This window comes from Melozone crissalis, unplaced genomic scaffold (assembly GCF_028551555.1).
Source record: "Melozone crissalis strain CALT ecotype California unplaced genomic scaffold, PUWL_Pcris_2 ptg000004l_1, whole genome shotgun sequence".
Classification (NCBI taxonomy): Eukaryota; Metazoa; Chordata; class Aves; order Passeriformes; family Passerellidae; genus Melozone; species Melozone crissalis.
Genome location: NW_026535782.1, coordinates 1,257,462 through 1,272,018, shown reverse-complemented (window position 1 = coordinate 1,272,018; position 14,557 = coordinate 1,257,462). Strand labels below are relative to the sequence as shown.

Below are 14,557 nucleotides of genomic sequence, written 5' to 3'. Positions count from 1 at the left end.
TTCCTCAATTAAGTCAGTCTATACTGTAAGCTGGCTTTCCACTGTTTTTATTACATTGGTTTCCCAACAGATGGTGGTTTGTTATTTTATTTTTTTCTCCCCCATATTGGTCAAGAGATCAAAGGATTTGACCATACTTGTCTTTTGTTTCAGGAGGTGTGTGGATGAAATTTTGCATATGTTGCTTGACTGTGAAGTTGGGTTAATGTTTTCAATTGTTACTCTAACAAGACCCAAATGCTGAACTTCTGTGTTACTAGAAACATTATAGGCTCTGTTGATGAGCCAACATAATATTCCCACCCAGAAAATTGGATCGACATCTTAATATGATTGCCATACCTCTTAAAAGTACAATCTATGTCTGTAATGAATTAGGAAAACTGTATCATCTCATGGTAAAGTAAGGTAACCATGTGTAAGTAGAAATATTTACATTATGGGAACAAATAATTCATCATAGCATCCTTTAAGTGATAGGAGAAATAATGAACATCCAAATGCAAACAGTGGGTGTATTTTCCCCTCCTCTAGTAGTCATCGCTAAAGTTAATTTTCTTAAAGTAGTCACCAAGTTCTGAGTAATCCCTCTAACAATGCTAAAAATTAAAGCATTTTTCCCCTGTGACTATGAACAGTGCACCTCAGTTTCAGCTACCCCAGTGTAAGTCATAGGGAACTCCACTGAAGACAAATAATTATAGAAAAAAGCACCCCATACTTTAAAAGAGTAAATTAAACCCAGATCATAAGAGGGTCTTTAACTTGAATCACTCATTATCTGAGCATATCCAAAGTTACCCGCGGTTTTAGGACATGGACTCACACAACAAGACATCACATGTGGTATCAGTGAAAGTCCACCCAGTTTTTCTGCGTGTGCACACGTGCACGCTCCCCTCCGCAAATTTACTTCCACGGAGGTCTCCCTCTATCTCAGTCTTTTTTTCTCCCCTGCAGCAACATAAACAACAGTTTTCCCACAGTTCTGAGACTTATTTCTTTGAACCTAATGAATATGTGGACTGGCTTTGGTTTCTTATTCATGGAAGCCATTCAGCTGTGGCACGCTGTGTGCAGCTCTCCACTGTAATCAACCAGCACTGCTCCGCCACCAAGGACGAAAGCCATGCACAGGGAGGGAACAATGGTGTCCTCAGTTATCCCACTGGAAGCTTTCTACTGCAGAGATTCCTCTCATTAGGCGGCTGGGGGTTCAAATTTGACACTATTACTCACACCGGACCCTTTCTGTATTGGGAAAACCTAAAAAAACATTGTATGTTATAAATTTTTTGTTAGAGTTGGTTTTTTCCAACAGTGCAGGACAAGATGCAGTATCTTGCCAGTTTCAAGCTTCCTTTGGTGCCACTGCATACCTGTAGTGATCAGACCAGATCCACGGAAACACCAACACTGTCTCCAGACCATATCCTTACTATTTCTCCCTCATCTCAGAATTTTACTTGTTTCAATTAAAAACAAACTCTAGAATGCTGGAACATCACCTGCACAGTGACTTCCACTTACATTTTCCTTAAAAATCTGTATAAAGTAATATTAAAATAATATTGTTCTGGAGTTCTTTTTTCAGTTTGGTTTGACTTGGCTTGGTTTCTTAAGAATAAACTGGGAGGTCTGCCATAGCAATTTGGACATATTTATCAAGTCCTAAACAAAAGTTAGTTGCTGAATAGCTGAAATGATCAGACTTGAATAGTGATTAGAGTTTCATTAGTCGTTTCTGCTGTGCAACAAATGGCCCTTGCTGTTGTAAATTCCATGTCTTTGTTCTGTTTTTCATCATATCTTATACCTCTCCTCAGTATGACTCACTAAAGAATTGTGCTTCCATTTTACCCTCAGTCATGTAGTCTGAGGAATAAAGGCGAAGAAATAAAATAGCCACCACACTGTTCTCACTTGTGTTAGTTTAAAACTTGATTTCATATCCTGCATGAAAATGTTCAACCTGTAAATCTCAGAGTGAGCCACAGACATAATTACTGACTTTGTCACTTTAGACATAAATATATTCCAAATTACTTAGATGTAATTATGAAATATGCAAGGGCAGGACTGGATGCATTAAATGACAGCTGAAAACCCACAATGTTCATATTTCCTGTCAGTGATTAAAGCATGACCCCTTTGCTAAATACTTTACTTCCAAAAATGGTATTTGTACCGCATCTGAATTTTAAGATACTGAGCCACATCCTTTGCATACTTATGATTTGGAATATCCCCATTCTTACAAATACACTTTTAAATAGGAAAATGAGAGGTCAAATGGATCAGCTAATTGTCAAGCATTCAGCTGTCAAAAAGGCACATCCTCCTTAATTGAATATACCAGGATAAAAAAACAGCTACATATTTAATTTATCATACTTTCATTGTGTTTTTTACATTGACAGTTTAGTATGCATTATCATTTTTATTAAAAAATAGATCCTTATCTTGACAAATAAGGTACCTGGGGGGGAAAAAAAATTCAAAATTTTTTGTTTTAGTGTTCCACCTTGCTGAGGATGAAATATCCACTGCAGCTGCGTAGACTTTCCCAACAGTGCAGGGTAGGAAAGATGTCAGCCGTTGCTGCCACGTGTGATATTCAGTTGAGAGAAGTTTACTTCATAAATTAAACTATTCCGACAGCTAAATTATCGCATAAAGCCTAACAGTCCTACTTTAAAGGGTCTGCTCTGGAAATAAATGTTTATTGGAAATATATTTTGCTTGGGGATGACAGGATGAAGTTTTGAAAAATCTGAGTTTTCCTGGTTTAACTTCTCTTTTAGCAGAGCAAGTGTTCAAAATACAGCTAAAGTGAAAGGAGATCTGCAGTGTATTCAAAGACAGGCCTTCATAAATAATAGCATTTAACCATGAACCTGATTAATATTTGTTTACAATGGGGTTTATGGAGTATTTCAAAAAGACTTTTAAATGGGAATCAGGTTACTTCTTTATGGTGACCTTCTACTTCTGCAACTTTATCACATGATAAACGAAACAAGAGGTGCCATTCTGGGATTTAGCACTCAGCCTGTAAGAAATGTGTACTTCTGCACGATGGTGCTTAAAAACATGTAGAGTTTCTAGCAACACATCCTGGTTTCCTTACTGAAATATTTGTCAGACTTTACCAGAACAACTGATTCACTTAGATTGTCATATTCTCCGCCCTTTCCCTCTACTCCTCTTGTACATGTTAAATTTGGTCATTGAAAAGTCAACATATCACATCCCTTCCCAAACAATGCCATAATGAATTATGGCTTGGAAAAAGAACAATACACTATATATATCTACATATAGCTGTATATAAAACTATATACTTAAAATATGCTAGGAGGGAGATAGCTATGACAAGATTTATTCTTTTTTAACAAGTGGAGGTAAACTGTACATGTGTGAAGAGCCTGATTTTGTGTGAAGCACTTTCACAGAGGATAGTCTAAGGGACTGGAAATAGATGTCATGAGGAGCAGCAGGAGTGATGGTTTACAGATTCCAGAGGAATCCAGCCCTTTTGTTTTGTGCTTTTGGCCACTGATCCTGTGAGGTGCCTGGACAGATGTGTGCCTAGCACCGATTACCCTGTTACCTGCCATCCTCCACAGACAAGAACATCAGCACAAGCAAAATGTTCTGGTGCCTGGGATTTCCCTGTATGTCAGAAATCACTTCTCAGCTTTTTATGACACAAAGTGAAGTTACATCAGCCTTTAAAGATCTAAGAGATGTTTTCTTTTTCTCTGTGGTAAAATTACTCATGCAATGGAAAGAAGTGCTCTAAGACTGTGCCTTCTGTGTCTTCAGTTTTGTTTTCCTGTACTATAGTAACAGGATATCTGGAAGTCTGAAAGGTTAAGGCACCTGTGAACTAAAGAAGGCTATTGCAGTCTGTAAAGCAGATCATCTTTTAATGGCATTTCTCTGTAATTATAGTGATGCTTAGAAGGAGTATGTCACACATAACAGTTCAAACTCAAATGAGAATAATCCTTTAACAGTATCCTTTTCCTTTTTACTTTCTCTATATAAGCATATAAATACCATATAAAAGTACAGTTAATTAGATTAAAATCAGGTGATTTCTAACTTAAAAAAACATTTTCTGTAATGTTTCACTAAAAATCCACAGCTCAGAATCTTGACTGACATAAACTGACACAGGTCTGCTGTCTTCAATGAAATTAGGCTAATTTATGCCACATCTACTACTACTGAAATCAATGTTTCACCCTGATTTTTTGCATTAGATAAACACACCATGTTTACTACCAGCAGCAGCATTGATCCTTCAGCTAGTGTGTTTCTTCAAAGTCATTATTTCAGGAAAAAAATGCTCTTCCATCACTATAAATATATACAATATATCCAGAGAGACAAACTGATAGACGCATTAATGTGGCAGAACAAGATGTCCATTACTTAGGAAATGCACTCTGGACCTCTTTCTAATATGAAGAAAGAAGGGATAAAAAAAGAGTGGAAAGTATATTTCAGCAAAATTTTATGAGCTGAACCAAAGATTTTTAAAATACACAGAGTCCGGAAAAAGCAAATATGTTACAGGTGGTAGCATTATATAACTTCATATGCAGTAACTTAATGTTTTATGTACATCATAAATCTAAACTGAATTTAAACCTTCTTTATTGATTGAGAAATAACCTGCAAGTAAAGTAATCCCAGATCTTTTAAGTTCATGCAGTTAAAAATGAGTTTTAATCTGTTGGACAATGACAAGAAATTTGGAATTAGGAGACAATAAAAGAAGCTGGTATAGTTCTTCAGACAGCACTTAGTGATTTACCTCTGCTGAAGAAACCCTAATGTATTCCTGCTGAGGATCTGGCAAACAATTTTGTAAAGCTCTTGCAATGCCTGTCTGAACATTAAAAAAAAAAAAAAAGGTACAGTAGGGCATTCTGTACACCTCCACCTGTGTGCAAGGGTTAAGTAAATGGAAAATCCTGTTCTTACTGAAACAGGACTGTTCCCTGCTGGTTCACTCAAGCTGCCCCAAAGGGAGCCCTGGGGAAAGGGAGCAGGCATGCATGGGCAGGTGCATTCTGCATCCTGTTGTGATTTTCTAGGGGGTTTAAGGCACCTCTGTGTCTCCCTGCAGTTGGATTTGTTCCTTTCCAGCACAGATCTGACTTGTTTAATTTTGCAACCGTTAAGTACAACACTCCTACACATCCAGCCCCGTTTCCTCAGAAGTCAGTGGGTGCAAAACACAGCTTTACTAATCACTTTCTTGCTTTGTCTGGTAATTGGTTTCTTGTATTATATTGCATTGTAAGGACAGAATGCCACATATTGCCCAAGCCCAGATCCCTGAAGTTTGTGTAGGTGTCTGTGTTAGGTCATCTCCCCTAGACTCATGCACATAAAATGGATGATATCAAGCTTTACATTTGGCTGCCCTCAGGTATTTTCTGCATATCCACGCACTATGTTCTCTCTAAATATGTTCTTTCCTGCTTCCTCATGGCTTACGTGCTTAAAGCCTATTGAAACATTAACTTTATTCTTCCCTCTAAATACTGTGGTTATTCAGCTTACACATCTGGAATGGATTTAAGCGAAGATTAGTCTGCTTTACTCCTCAGACTGCAGTGTAATTCACAACATATTAGGTTGTATACATTTGTGCACATCATTTTTAATCAGATGCACAGCATGCCGTTCATATCCTTTTAGCTTTTTATTATTACTTCTGATACTGTACTTCATCAGACTCAATTAAACCTGTCTAGTTCCATCACCAGAAATTATTTTCTTCAGGTATGGAATGGGGCTGTGATACACTGCTTCATATCAAAGACATATTCAGCAGATATAACAATTCATATTCCCATTACTTTATGACTGTCACACAAAGTAATTTATTTCCTTTCCCCAGTCATAAAAATTGTACCATGTTCCAGCTTCCTGCAGCCTACTCCAATTGCTTCCAGAGTCTCCTCTATCACTTGCCACTCTTTTCTTTAAATTCCACTTCTCCACCCTCTCCAGTTTGGCACACACACTGATTTCCTCTTCTTTGGATTCAGGCAGGTGGGTTACATTCAGAGCTCAGATAAACAAGCAGTCATACTAGAGAGTAGGTACATTCCCTGACTATTCCCCTAATCAGTTCACATTTACCTTTGTAAGTGCTTGAAAAATAAATAAGCAGATGGTGAAATCAGTTAATTTTCCACAAGTGTTGTGGCAGAAATCTTCAGGAAGTATTTTAGATGGCAATTTTTAACTCATAATCAGCTGCTTGTCTCTGCTTATACTATTACCTTCTTTAGTATGCTGGGGGGGTACAAACTCTACATGATACGGAAGCAATGGCCCTTTGACACGTCCAGTGCTGCCGTCTGACATGAGAACACAAACCATCTGGCTCTCACAGATGCAGTGTGCAGGGGTGCAGGGGTTAAGATTGTATCCCCCTCATTCACGGGGTCTCTAATAGCTGCTGTCAATCAGGCACCCTCCTCTTCCTCATCTCCCACAGAGGAAGCACATTTGAAATTCCTGGCTAGGTAGTATGGGAGAGGAAGGAGCAGGCTCTAGCTGAGAGAAAGGAGAGATTATTTTTCACTGCAGATCTAATAAATTAATTTATCAATGTGATTTTCACCCTTTCAAGGGACAGAACCCAGGCTGACAGTTAGATTTGTGAAAGCCCAAGAGGAAGTGGGTACACTGCATCCTGCCTGCCCCACTTTCTCTCCACATGGGCAGACCTGACCTGAGAAAGCACTAAACCCTCCTGCACAGCTATTCAGAGGACACAGAAACTTGTGGCACTGGAAAGGCAGGTGAAGATGATTTCACTCATATTTGAAGTATGAGAAAGAAAACAAAAGCCAATAGTGTTCAAGGCAATTCAGATAAACACAATCCTGATTTCCCTCATTTGCGAATAAGAAAATAAGGGTCATGAGAATATTCAGGCTAAAGGAGACTTACAAACTTAATGCATAAATGAAAAAAAAAAAAAAAAAAAAAACAAAAATTTAAAAGAAAAAAATAACCCCCCCTCAAAAAAAATTACATTTTGTTTGTAATTAGGGACTGCTAAAAAGAAGCTAAAACAAGACTCCTCTTTCACTCCAGGGCCAAACACATCACTGATTCAAGACTTTAAAAACCCAGAATGTTAAACCAAGGTTAGATCTGGCCTCTCATCTCTGATCATCCTTTCTATAAATCCTTGATAAAGTGTGTGTTAGTTTTATGGTACAGCAATAAAGCAGCCAAATGTAGAAGTAAATGACCTCATAGGAGCTATCTCTGTGCAGATAGATTCCCCTGGCAGATAGCCAAGGATTGATTGACACACATCTTACGGAACTAGAGTTAATTAATATGTCTACCAATTCCCAAATGGATCTCAGGAAGCAGAGAATCTGTTTAATGCAGTAAGCAATGACATACTGTGTGTGGTCAAGAGACAATTACTAATTGCCAAGAATGCATTGTAATAAAGCATTAAAGAATATGAACAAAACCCTTTCTGCTCTGCAGCTCCCTTATCCCTTCAAAACCTTGTTCTTAGGACATTTTAAAGATTTATGTTTCAAATATCAAAAGACATTTTCATAGGGAAAAATAGTTCCCAGACTATGAAGTCAACACTCAAAGGCTCTGTTAATTTTTCTGTGAGAAGAAATAGTCATCATTCATTCAACAATGATGTCTTTATTTCCAAGGAAATCTGCAAACCTGAATTGCAAAGGCATAAGGTAACTTGAAAGAGCTGTTTTTTTGAAGATCACAGAAGCTACAAGTAACACAATTATGGATTCACTGGTAAAACACATCCATAAATGCTGAAAGCACATCAGGAGTCTGACTGCTAAACTGAAACAGTCCATTGAGCAATACTCATGTAAGCCAGACAGAAACACAGTAAAGGAGACTAATTTATATTACATAATCAACAGAAAAATAAAAGAGAGGCTGAGCTAGAGAGAAAAAGTATTGAAGGGCAGCACAGAGACATTCCAGTCAAATCTTCAGCCATGAAAACCAGTCTAGTCTCATGGCTTCCTTTGAGTGAATCTGCTTTTTACCAGGGAAGATCCCACTTATCTATTTATGATGATCACTGAGAAAATGGTACAAGAGCTACTGCAAGAATTCTGCAATACTAAGCAAAAATCAGCAAGAGATTAAAGAAATGGGCGAAAAGACACTGATTTATTTTTCACGAAAAACTAAGGAAACCAAACCTAGGTGACATATGAAAAACTGCCAGTGTGTTAGGACAAACCTGAGAAGGGGGATTTATGAAGGTGTGACACTATTTTAATTCTCAGCTGGGAGAAAGCTGAGGTGGTGTCAGACTGCACTGACTGGGAGAAAACTAAAACCAGTGTTGGGCCCAGAATAAACACAGTGGCTGAACTACCCCTCTTATATCTGGTATTTGTCTCAATTACAAAAATCGAGTGCTTTTTAACTTCATGGGCCAGGTAGGATGGGCTTACTTATACTTACTTAAGCCCCTAGGGGACGAGATGCTGTGCAGGGCAGAAAAGTGAGAGATACTGCTGTGATTTATCAATCAGCACGTCAGCACCTGATTCAGGAGCAGGTCTTACCAGATCTGCTTCCCAAGCCACAGAAACTAGTGGGAATGCATTTTGGCAGGAAGAGATCATGGCTAAACACCAACAAAGATTAAAAAGAGCAAAAAGAAAAATATTGTTTTATAATAGTTTACCTCAGGATGGCTTCCAACTTCAATATAGGTGCAGACTGGATGAAAAGCCCCAGTTCCACAAGCATACAGGTGGGTTTGGTTGTAAGTCTTGAGCACCTTGATGAAATTAGCACATTCTCTCTGCAAAGAAAAGGAGAAAAAAATATTCATAGAGTTAATTCAGTGATTCTGACTAACGGAAGCTCTTCTGTGTTAGAGATAAATACGGCTGAATGAACAGATTTGTAAAGTGTGATCGTTTCATGCTGTTCATAAGATTGTTTACTGCTAAGCATTTAATAAATAGCCTGATTTAATTTCTCATTTAAATATCTTTGGTTGCTATTTAATAAAGCATCCAACCCCGAAGAAAAGATTACAGAAAAAAAATCTTAGTTTTTGTTTCAGACATGCTTCATCTTTGTAATTTATGCTATTGCTGTGTTTTCAAGACAAAACCCATTTATAGAAATGTGTCAGAATGAAATAATGAAGAAAAATGGACCAACTGTTTGCTTGTATTCAATTAAGTAACAATTAGAAGAAAAATGGGCCAGATGGAAGGAGCTGATGAAAACCAAGTCATTGATATAGCATTTTTAACAATCATATGAATGCTGCCTTACCCCTACTGCCTGTATCTAAGGGCCAGTCTTACACATATGAATCCATAAGTTAAACTTCCATACAATCATTTACAACCCCTAGAATACAAGCTTTGCAAGACCTGGACTTTATACTTTATTCCTAAGTAAATTATCCATCATGAGTTATTTTAGTTCTCAGCAAATAAGAGCTTAATAGCAACACTAACAGTCCCTAGTACAAACATTATCTGTTACCTGTTAACAAAACTGTCATTATTAATGCCTAATGTTATTAAAATGGATAGTCAAGATGACAAATTTTCCCATTTGTTTAATATTTTTATTTCAATCTGGACAGATATAGAAAAGAAATATGTCAATGCCTTCAAGTCGGTCTGCTGACACAACTGAAAAAAATGGACTTCATACAGAAGGAAAATGAGAACAACGAAATTAAGTATTTCCAGTAAAGTCTGTGTTGAAGATAAGAAATATTTTTCTCTGTGTATTTGATGATTTTTGATACACTGCTCAATTCTATACCTTTCCAAGTAGACAAGAGCCCATGGAAATATCACCTGAGCTACTGCACCCACAGAAATCTCCTTGTCTGGCATCCTCCCTCTCTGTAACTCACTGGCTGATTAAACCAGATACTCCCAAACACAAAATAAAGGCTCTGCCAGGAAAATGCATGTGCAGTTTGAGGCATGCCCTAGGCCTGCACAGGGAGAAGCAATGAACTTACACAGATGAAACACTGATTCCCTGCCTCACACAAAGGCCTGTGCTGGAATGACATGGCTCTTACAATTTTATTGTATATTTGCATAACAGATAATGGCCATGTATTAAAAAGAGCACCCAGGGAAAAGCATCCAGGATCTTACTGCAGCCCTGCCTTACTGCTGTTATCTTTTCAACAGAGATGGAAGAGAAAACATAGAGATAGTTAAGGTAATCCAACAGGAAATTGGAAGAAATAGAGATCGATGTTACTCTTAATTCTTTCCATTCTGACCTTTCTTAATGAAAACACACAGAATTTCTGGACCATTCTTATTCTTCCCACACACAAGTATAAGCATGAGCATACATTTATTATATTTATGTTTATCCACAGACTGCTTTCCACTGTCATATGGCAGAGTGCTAAGCGAATACTGGGCATAAATCATAAAAAAATGTTTCTATACTTTTATTAATGAGGTTATTCTTTGCTGTTTTAAGTAAAAGAAATAAGGAAAACCCATGAAAGTATATTAAAAATTCAATACCTAAAATGGGCAAATACCCCAAATTCATGTAACATTAACAAAATTGAAATAGATCCTGTCTTGACTTCTGGCATTCTGTGTTTCAGATGGAGCATCTGACTTTGACTCCATATAATTTAAAACTGAGCAATGATGTGTGTGCATTATTAAATAAATCAGAAATTTCTCACTTAAGAGTTTTATCTGGCCTGATATAAACCCAACACTGTTTCTCTAGGACAGTGCTTTGCCTCATTAGGTTTAATGTATCATGATTTTTAAAATGTCTTTATGGTCCACCACTACCCTTTACTAAAGCTGTTAAAATTACCTACTTGAAGAACATGAAGTGTTAGAGGCTGGTGGCCACAGACAAAATGCTGGGAGTAGATGGGCTGGACCTAGAGCCAGTGTGAATAAATTGTGCTGATTTCAGAGGAATTACTCTGATTTACAGCAACACCGCACCTGTGAGTGTATATGCACTCAGAATCACATAACCACAGAATATTCTGAGTTGGAAGGGACCCACAGGGATCATCAGGTCCAGCTCCTCAGTGAATGGCCCACAGGGGGACTGAACACACCGCCTTGGTGCTGTTAACACCATCCTCACTGAGGCCATTGAGCTTATCTGTAACACACAGCAAGAAGGTATTAGATGGCTAATGCTGTAAAGGTGGGATGGAAAAACCCTACTTGGATTAGGGGCAGCAGTCTTCTTTGATTGCTGCAGATGAAATTGAGAAAAGTTCTATCACCACCTTCACTGAATTATTCCAGATCAGCCTGTGGGAGAAGGTGGACTAACCCTATCACAGCCATGTTTGAGCATCCAATATTCAGGATTGATAGTAGTGTAAATGAGTAAATATCAGTCAAGTGACTTCAAATTTACAATGCATTTCCAAAAGCAGATTTAGCTTATTCATCCTTCTTTTCAAGCTCTCCTAATTCCTTGTACAGGGTGTTTTCTACCTTAGGTGTCTGAGAAATACACAATCCAGTTAAACAATGGGGAAGGTAAATACCTACAGCAATAAACCTTTGACTATGATGAATAAATTCATATAAAATTTAAAGTTCCTAGTCCAGCTCAGACTGCTCTTGTAGCTCCCCTCTGTTTTATAGCTGCATAAAGGAACCATTAAGGTCTATTCAGTAAATTCTCATACACCTCTCTACCAGATTAGGTTTCTTTATATATTTTACATGGTAGTAAAAAAATAAATAAAGAGGGGTATTTAACTACAATAAATGACATCAAAGTAAAGTTACAGCTCTGATTTAAGCCCTTGTCAACTCAGGAAGTTCAAAGTGAAGTTTCTGCCCTGCCTGGGAGACGGTGCTATTCTCCCTGGAACAATAGCAAGAGGCACATTGATTTCCATCTCAGGCGCCTTCCTTTGTCCAACTGTGCTCAAGCACAGCTGCACAGGTACACCATTATGTGTGGAAATGTCATATCTGCTCCTTTGATATTCTGAACTTAGCAAGAGTTTGCTTTGGTGAATATTGGGTTTTCCTGGTTTATGTGACTCTGGGACAAAAAAAGCTTCCCACAAACCTGTAATAAACCAACTTTAACAGCTTTGGATGACTTGCAGAGACTCTAAATCTCAGCACATGGGTATGACAAAGAGGGGATCAGGGAAAGTGCGTGTGCACTGAATGCAGTTTGGGTCTGCCTCCATGTGAGACTTGGGTGACTGACTCCCATTCCCATTCCCATTCTGTTTCCCCATTCCTGCTCTCTCAGGACAAATTCAGCGGCATTCAGGCCCCACTGCTTGTGAAGCCTGGCAGGCAGCTCTGCTGGTCCCCACACTGGTGGCTGCGTCAGCCCCAGCACAAAGCAGCTCCCCAGGCCCCTTGGCAGGAGCCTGGGATGCCTTGGGTGTCTCCAGCTGGGCTTGCCCCGCTTGGCACCAGTGCCTCCCCCTGCCAGACCCCCAGGATAGCTCTGGATTGATGGAGGGGAGGTCTGTGCCAGCAGGACAGGCATTGCACTGCAGGACTGCAGAGTCCAAGGCACTGCGAGGGAGACAAAGGCGACGAAAGGCAGGCAGTGTCTCACAAAATACAGCAGGCAGGAGAAAATACAAAATACAAAATACAGCAGACAGCAGAAAGCATCCACCAGAGGAAGAGGAGGTAACCCAGAGGCAGAAGCTGAGAGGAAAAAATTCTCAGGGAAGTTCAACACTGTGCCATGTGTGAATCCAGCCACCCACTGCTTCTGTATCCATTTTTATTTTCCCCAAGAAAGGGATGTTGTTCAAAGGGAATATATTCTGGACATATCTATACCCTTTGGATATTGTTCTTTGTCAAGTAAAACAGATGAAGAAAGAAAAGCAGATTTTAAATATTCTTTTCCATGTGGAAATAAGTTTTTTTTTCAAACCCAAGAGCAGGGTGTTGTAGGAGTTTAAATACTTTTAGCCTAATAATGTGGATACAAATTAATGCAAGGTTTGATAAGTTCTCTTTAGGCAGGAAAGTATTACTTGGATGAGTTATGAAAATAAATGTTAAAGAAGAGGAGCACTGGGATCATCACAGTGACTCATTATAAATTCTTGCTTCTAATAATCTTGTTCATTATAGTCAGTAGCTTAATACTAGGGAACCTTTCTTGTCTATATGAAGCTAAACACTGGTTTATGCCCTAAAGGTTGAGTTTATATATACATAAATATAGCAGAAAGCATGAGTGCTTGCATATGGCATAGAATGTTTGAAGTAGATATTCAAAGGGAAAATTAGGTACATCATGTGGGAGTTACTGCAGTCCTCAAAAATACCCATTCATTTATCTGCCTACCCCTGGAGAGGATTAATCTTCATTTATGTTTCAACAAATGCTCTAAGGTTTCCATAAGAGCTGTAGGTTCTGCCTTTGGCCTTGTACAGAAGTGCTGCTATCTCAAAATCCAAGAAACTAAATCCCTAAATCACATCTGAGACCTCCTAGCACAGCCGGAAAGGTCTTCCTCTCTTTTCTGACACAGAGAAATTCTTTAATAACTACTTTTTCATGTATATGACTGGATTTGCTGGATCTGTGTCTGCAAACAGTTGTGATGGCATGATGGCCAACAGCCTACAATGGATGGCCAAAGAAATGGTGATGTGCAGTAGCTGAAGCAGGCACCACAAACCTCAGGCACAATCCAGTTTGTTTCTTTGTTTGAAGGAATGTGGACCATAACCTTCACCAAAGCCCAAGCAGCTCCCACAGGTTTCCTGGGGCTAGTTTGGTGCATAAATGCACCAGGGTATCCAACTGGAGCCATTCTACCTCACATCTGGGAGTTAAAGGTACCCTTGGCCACCTGAGAGAGCATGCCCCAAAAATCCACTGGGCATTCCTGAATGAGAAAAAGGATTGAATTCAGGTACCAAAAACCTTTTTACACTTCCTCTAGACTAGACTGTGGAAGTTGTGGGATTCAGATCCTCAGTCCCACGCTGATGATTTATTGAAATTAAAGTGGCTAAAAGAATCTGCATCATACTATGGTAATGCAGCCACAGCACTAACTCAGCTGCAAATTCTCCTGTGCTAAAGTCTTACTTGTAAAACAAGTTAAGAAATTATTAGATTCTCAAATACATTCAGAGTGTGAATTAAAGTCAAAGAGGTCCAGTGTGCCTGGACAGGTATGGGAACTCAAAATTTTAATTCCAAATTCTATAGCAGCTATAAGGGCAGAGGGCCTGTCTTGAGGAGGAGATAAAGTGTTAATTAGGTTTTCCAGAAAGGCACCCACTATATGAAGATCAATGTATCTGACTTACAAACCAAACATGCAGATTTATTTTTTAAGAGTTTTCTGATATTTATATATCGAGTTGATAGAAGGGCTTATGCAGAGAGAGATTAGCCTGAAAAAATAAATTACAAAGAAAATGTCTGCAACCAAAAGAATAAGAGCCAAATGCAGAAAGACTGAAAAACAAACAGTAAAGATATGTAACACTGA

The 14,557-nt window shown here is 38.6% G+C and overlaps 1 protein-coding gene across 2 annotated transcripts in view; it reads right to left on the bottom strand.

The window, feature by feature from the left end:
- SEMA3A (semaphorin 3A) overlaps positions 1 to 14,557 on the bottom strand; it is a 165,817-nt gene that overhangs the window by 89,276 nt on the left and 61,984 nt on the right. For both annotated transcript variants that reach the window (XM_054271284.1, XM_054271294.1), the window contains one exon: positions 8,747 to 8,866. In XM_054271284.1, the coding sequence (XP_054127259.1) occupies positions 8,747 to 8,866 (120 nt within the window). The remainder of the gene's footprint in view (positions 1 to 8,746; positions 8,867 to 14,557) is intronic.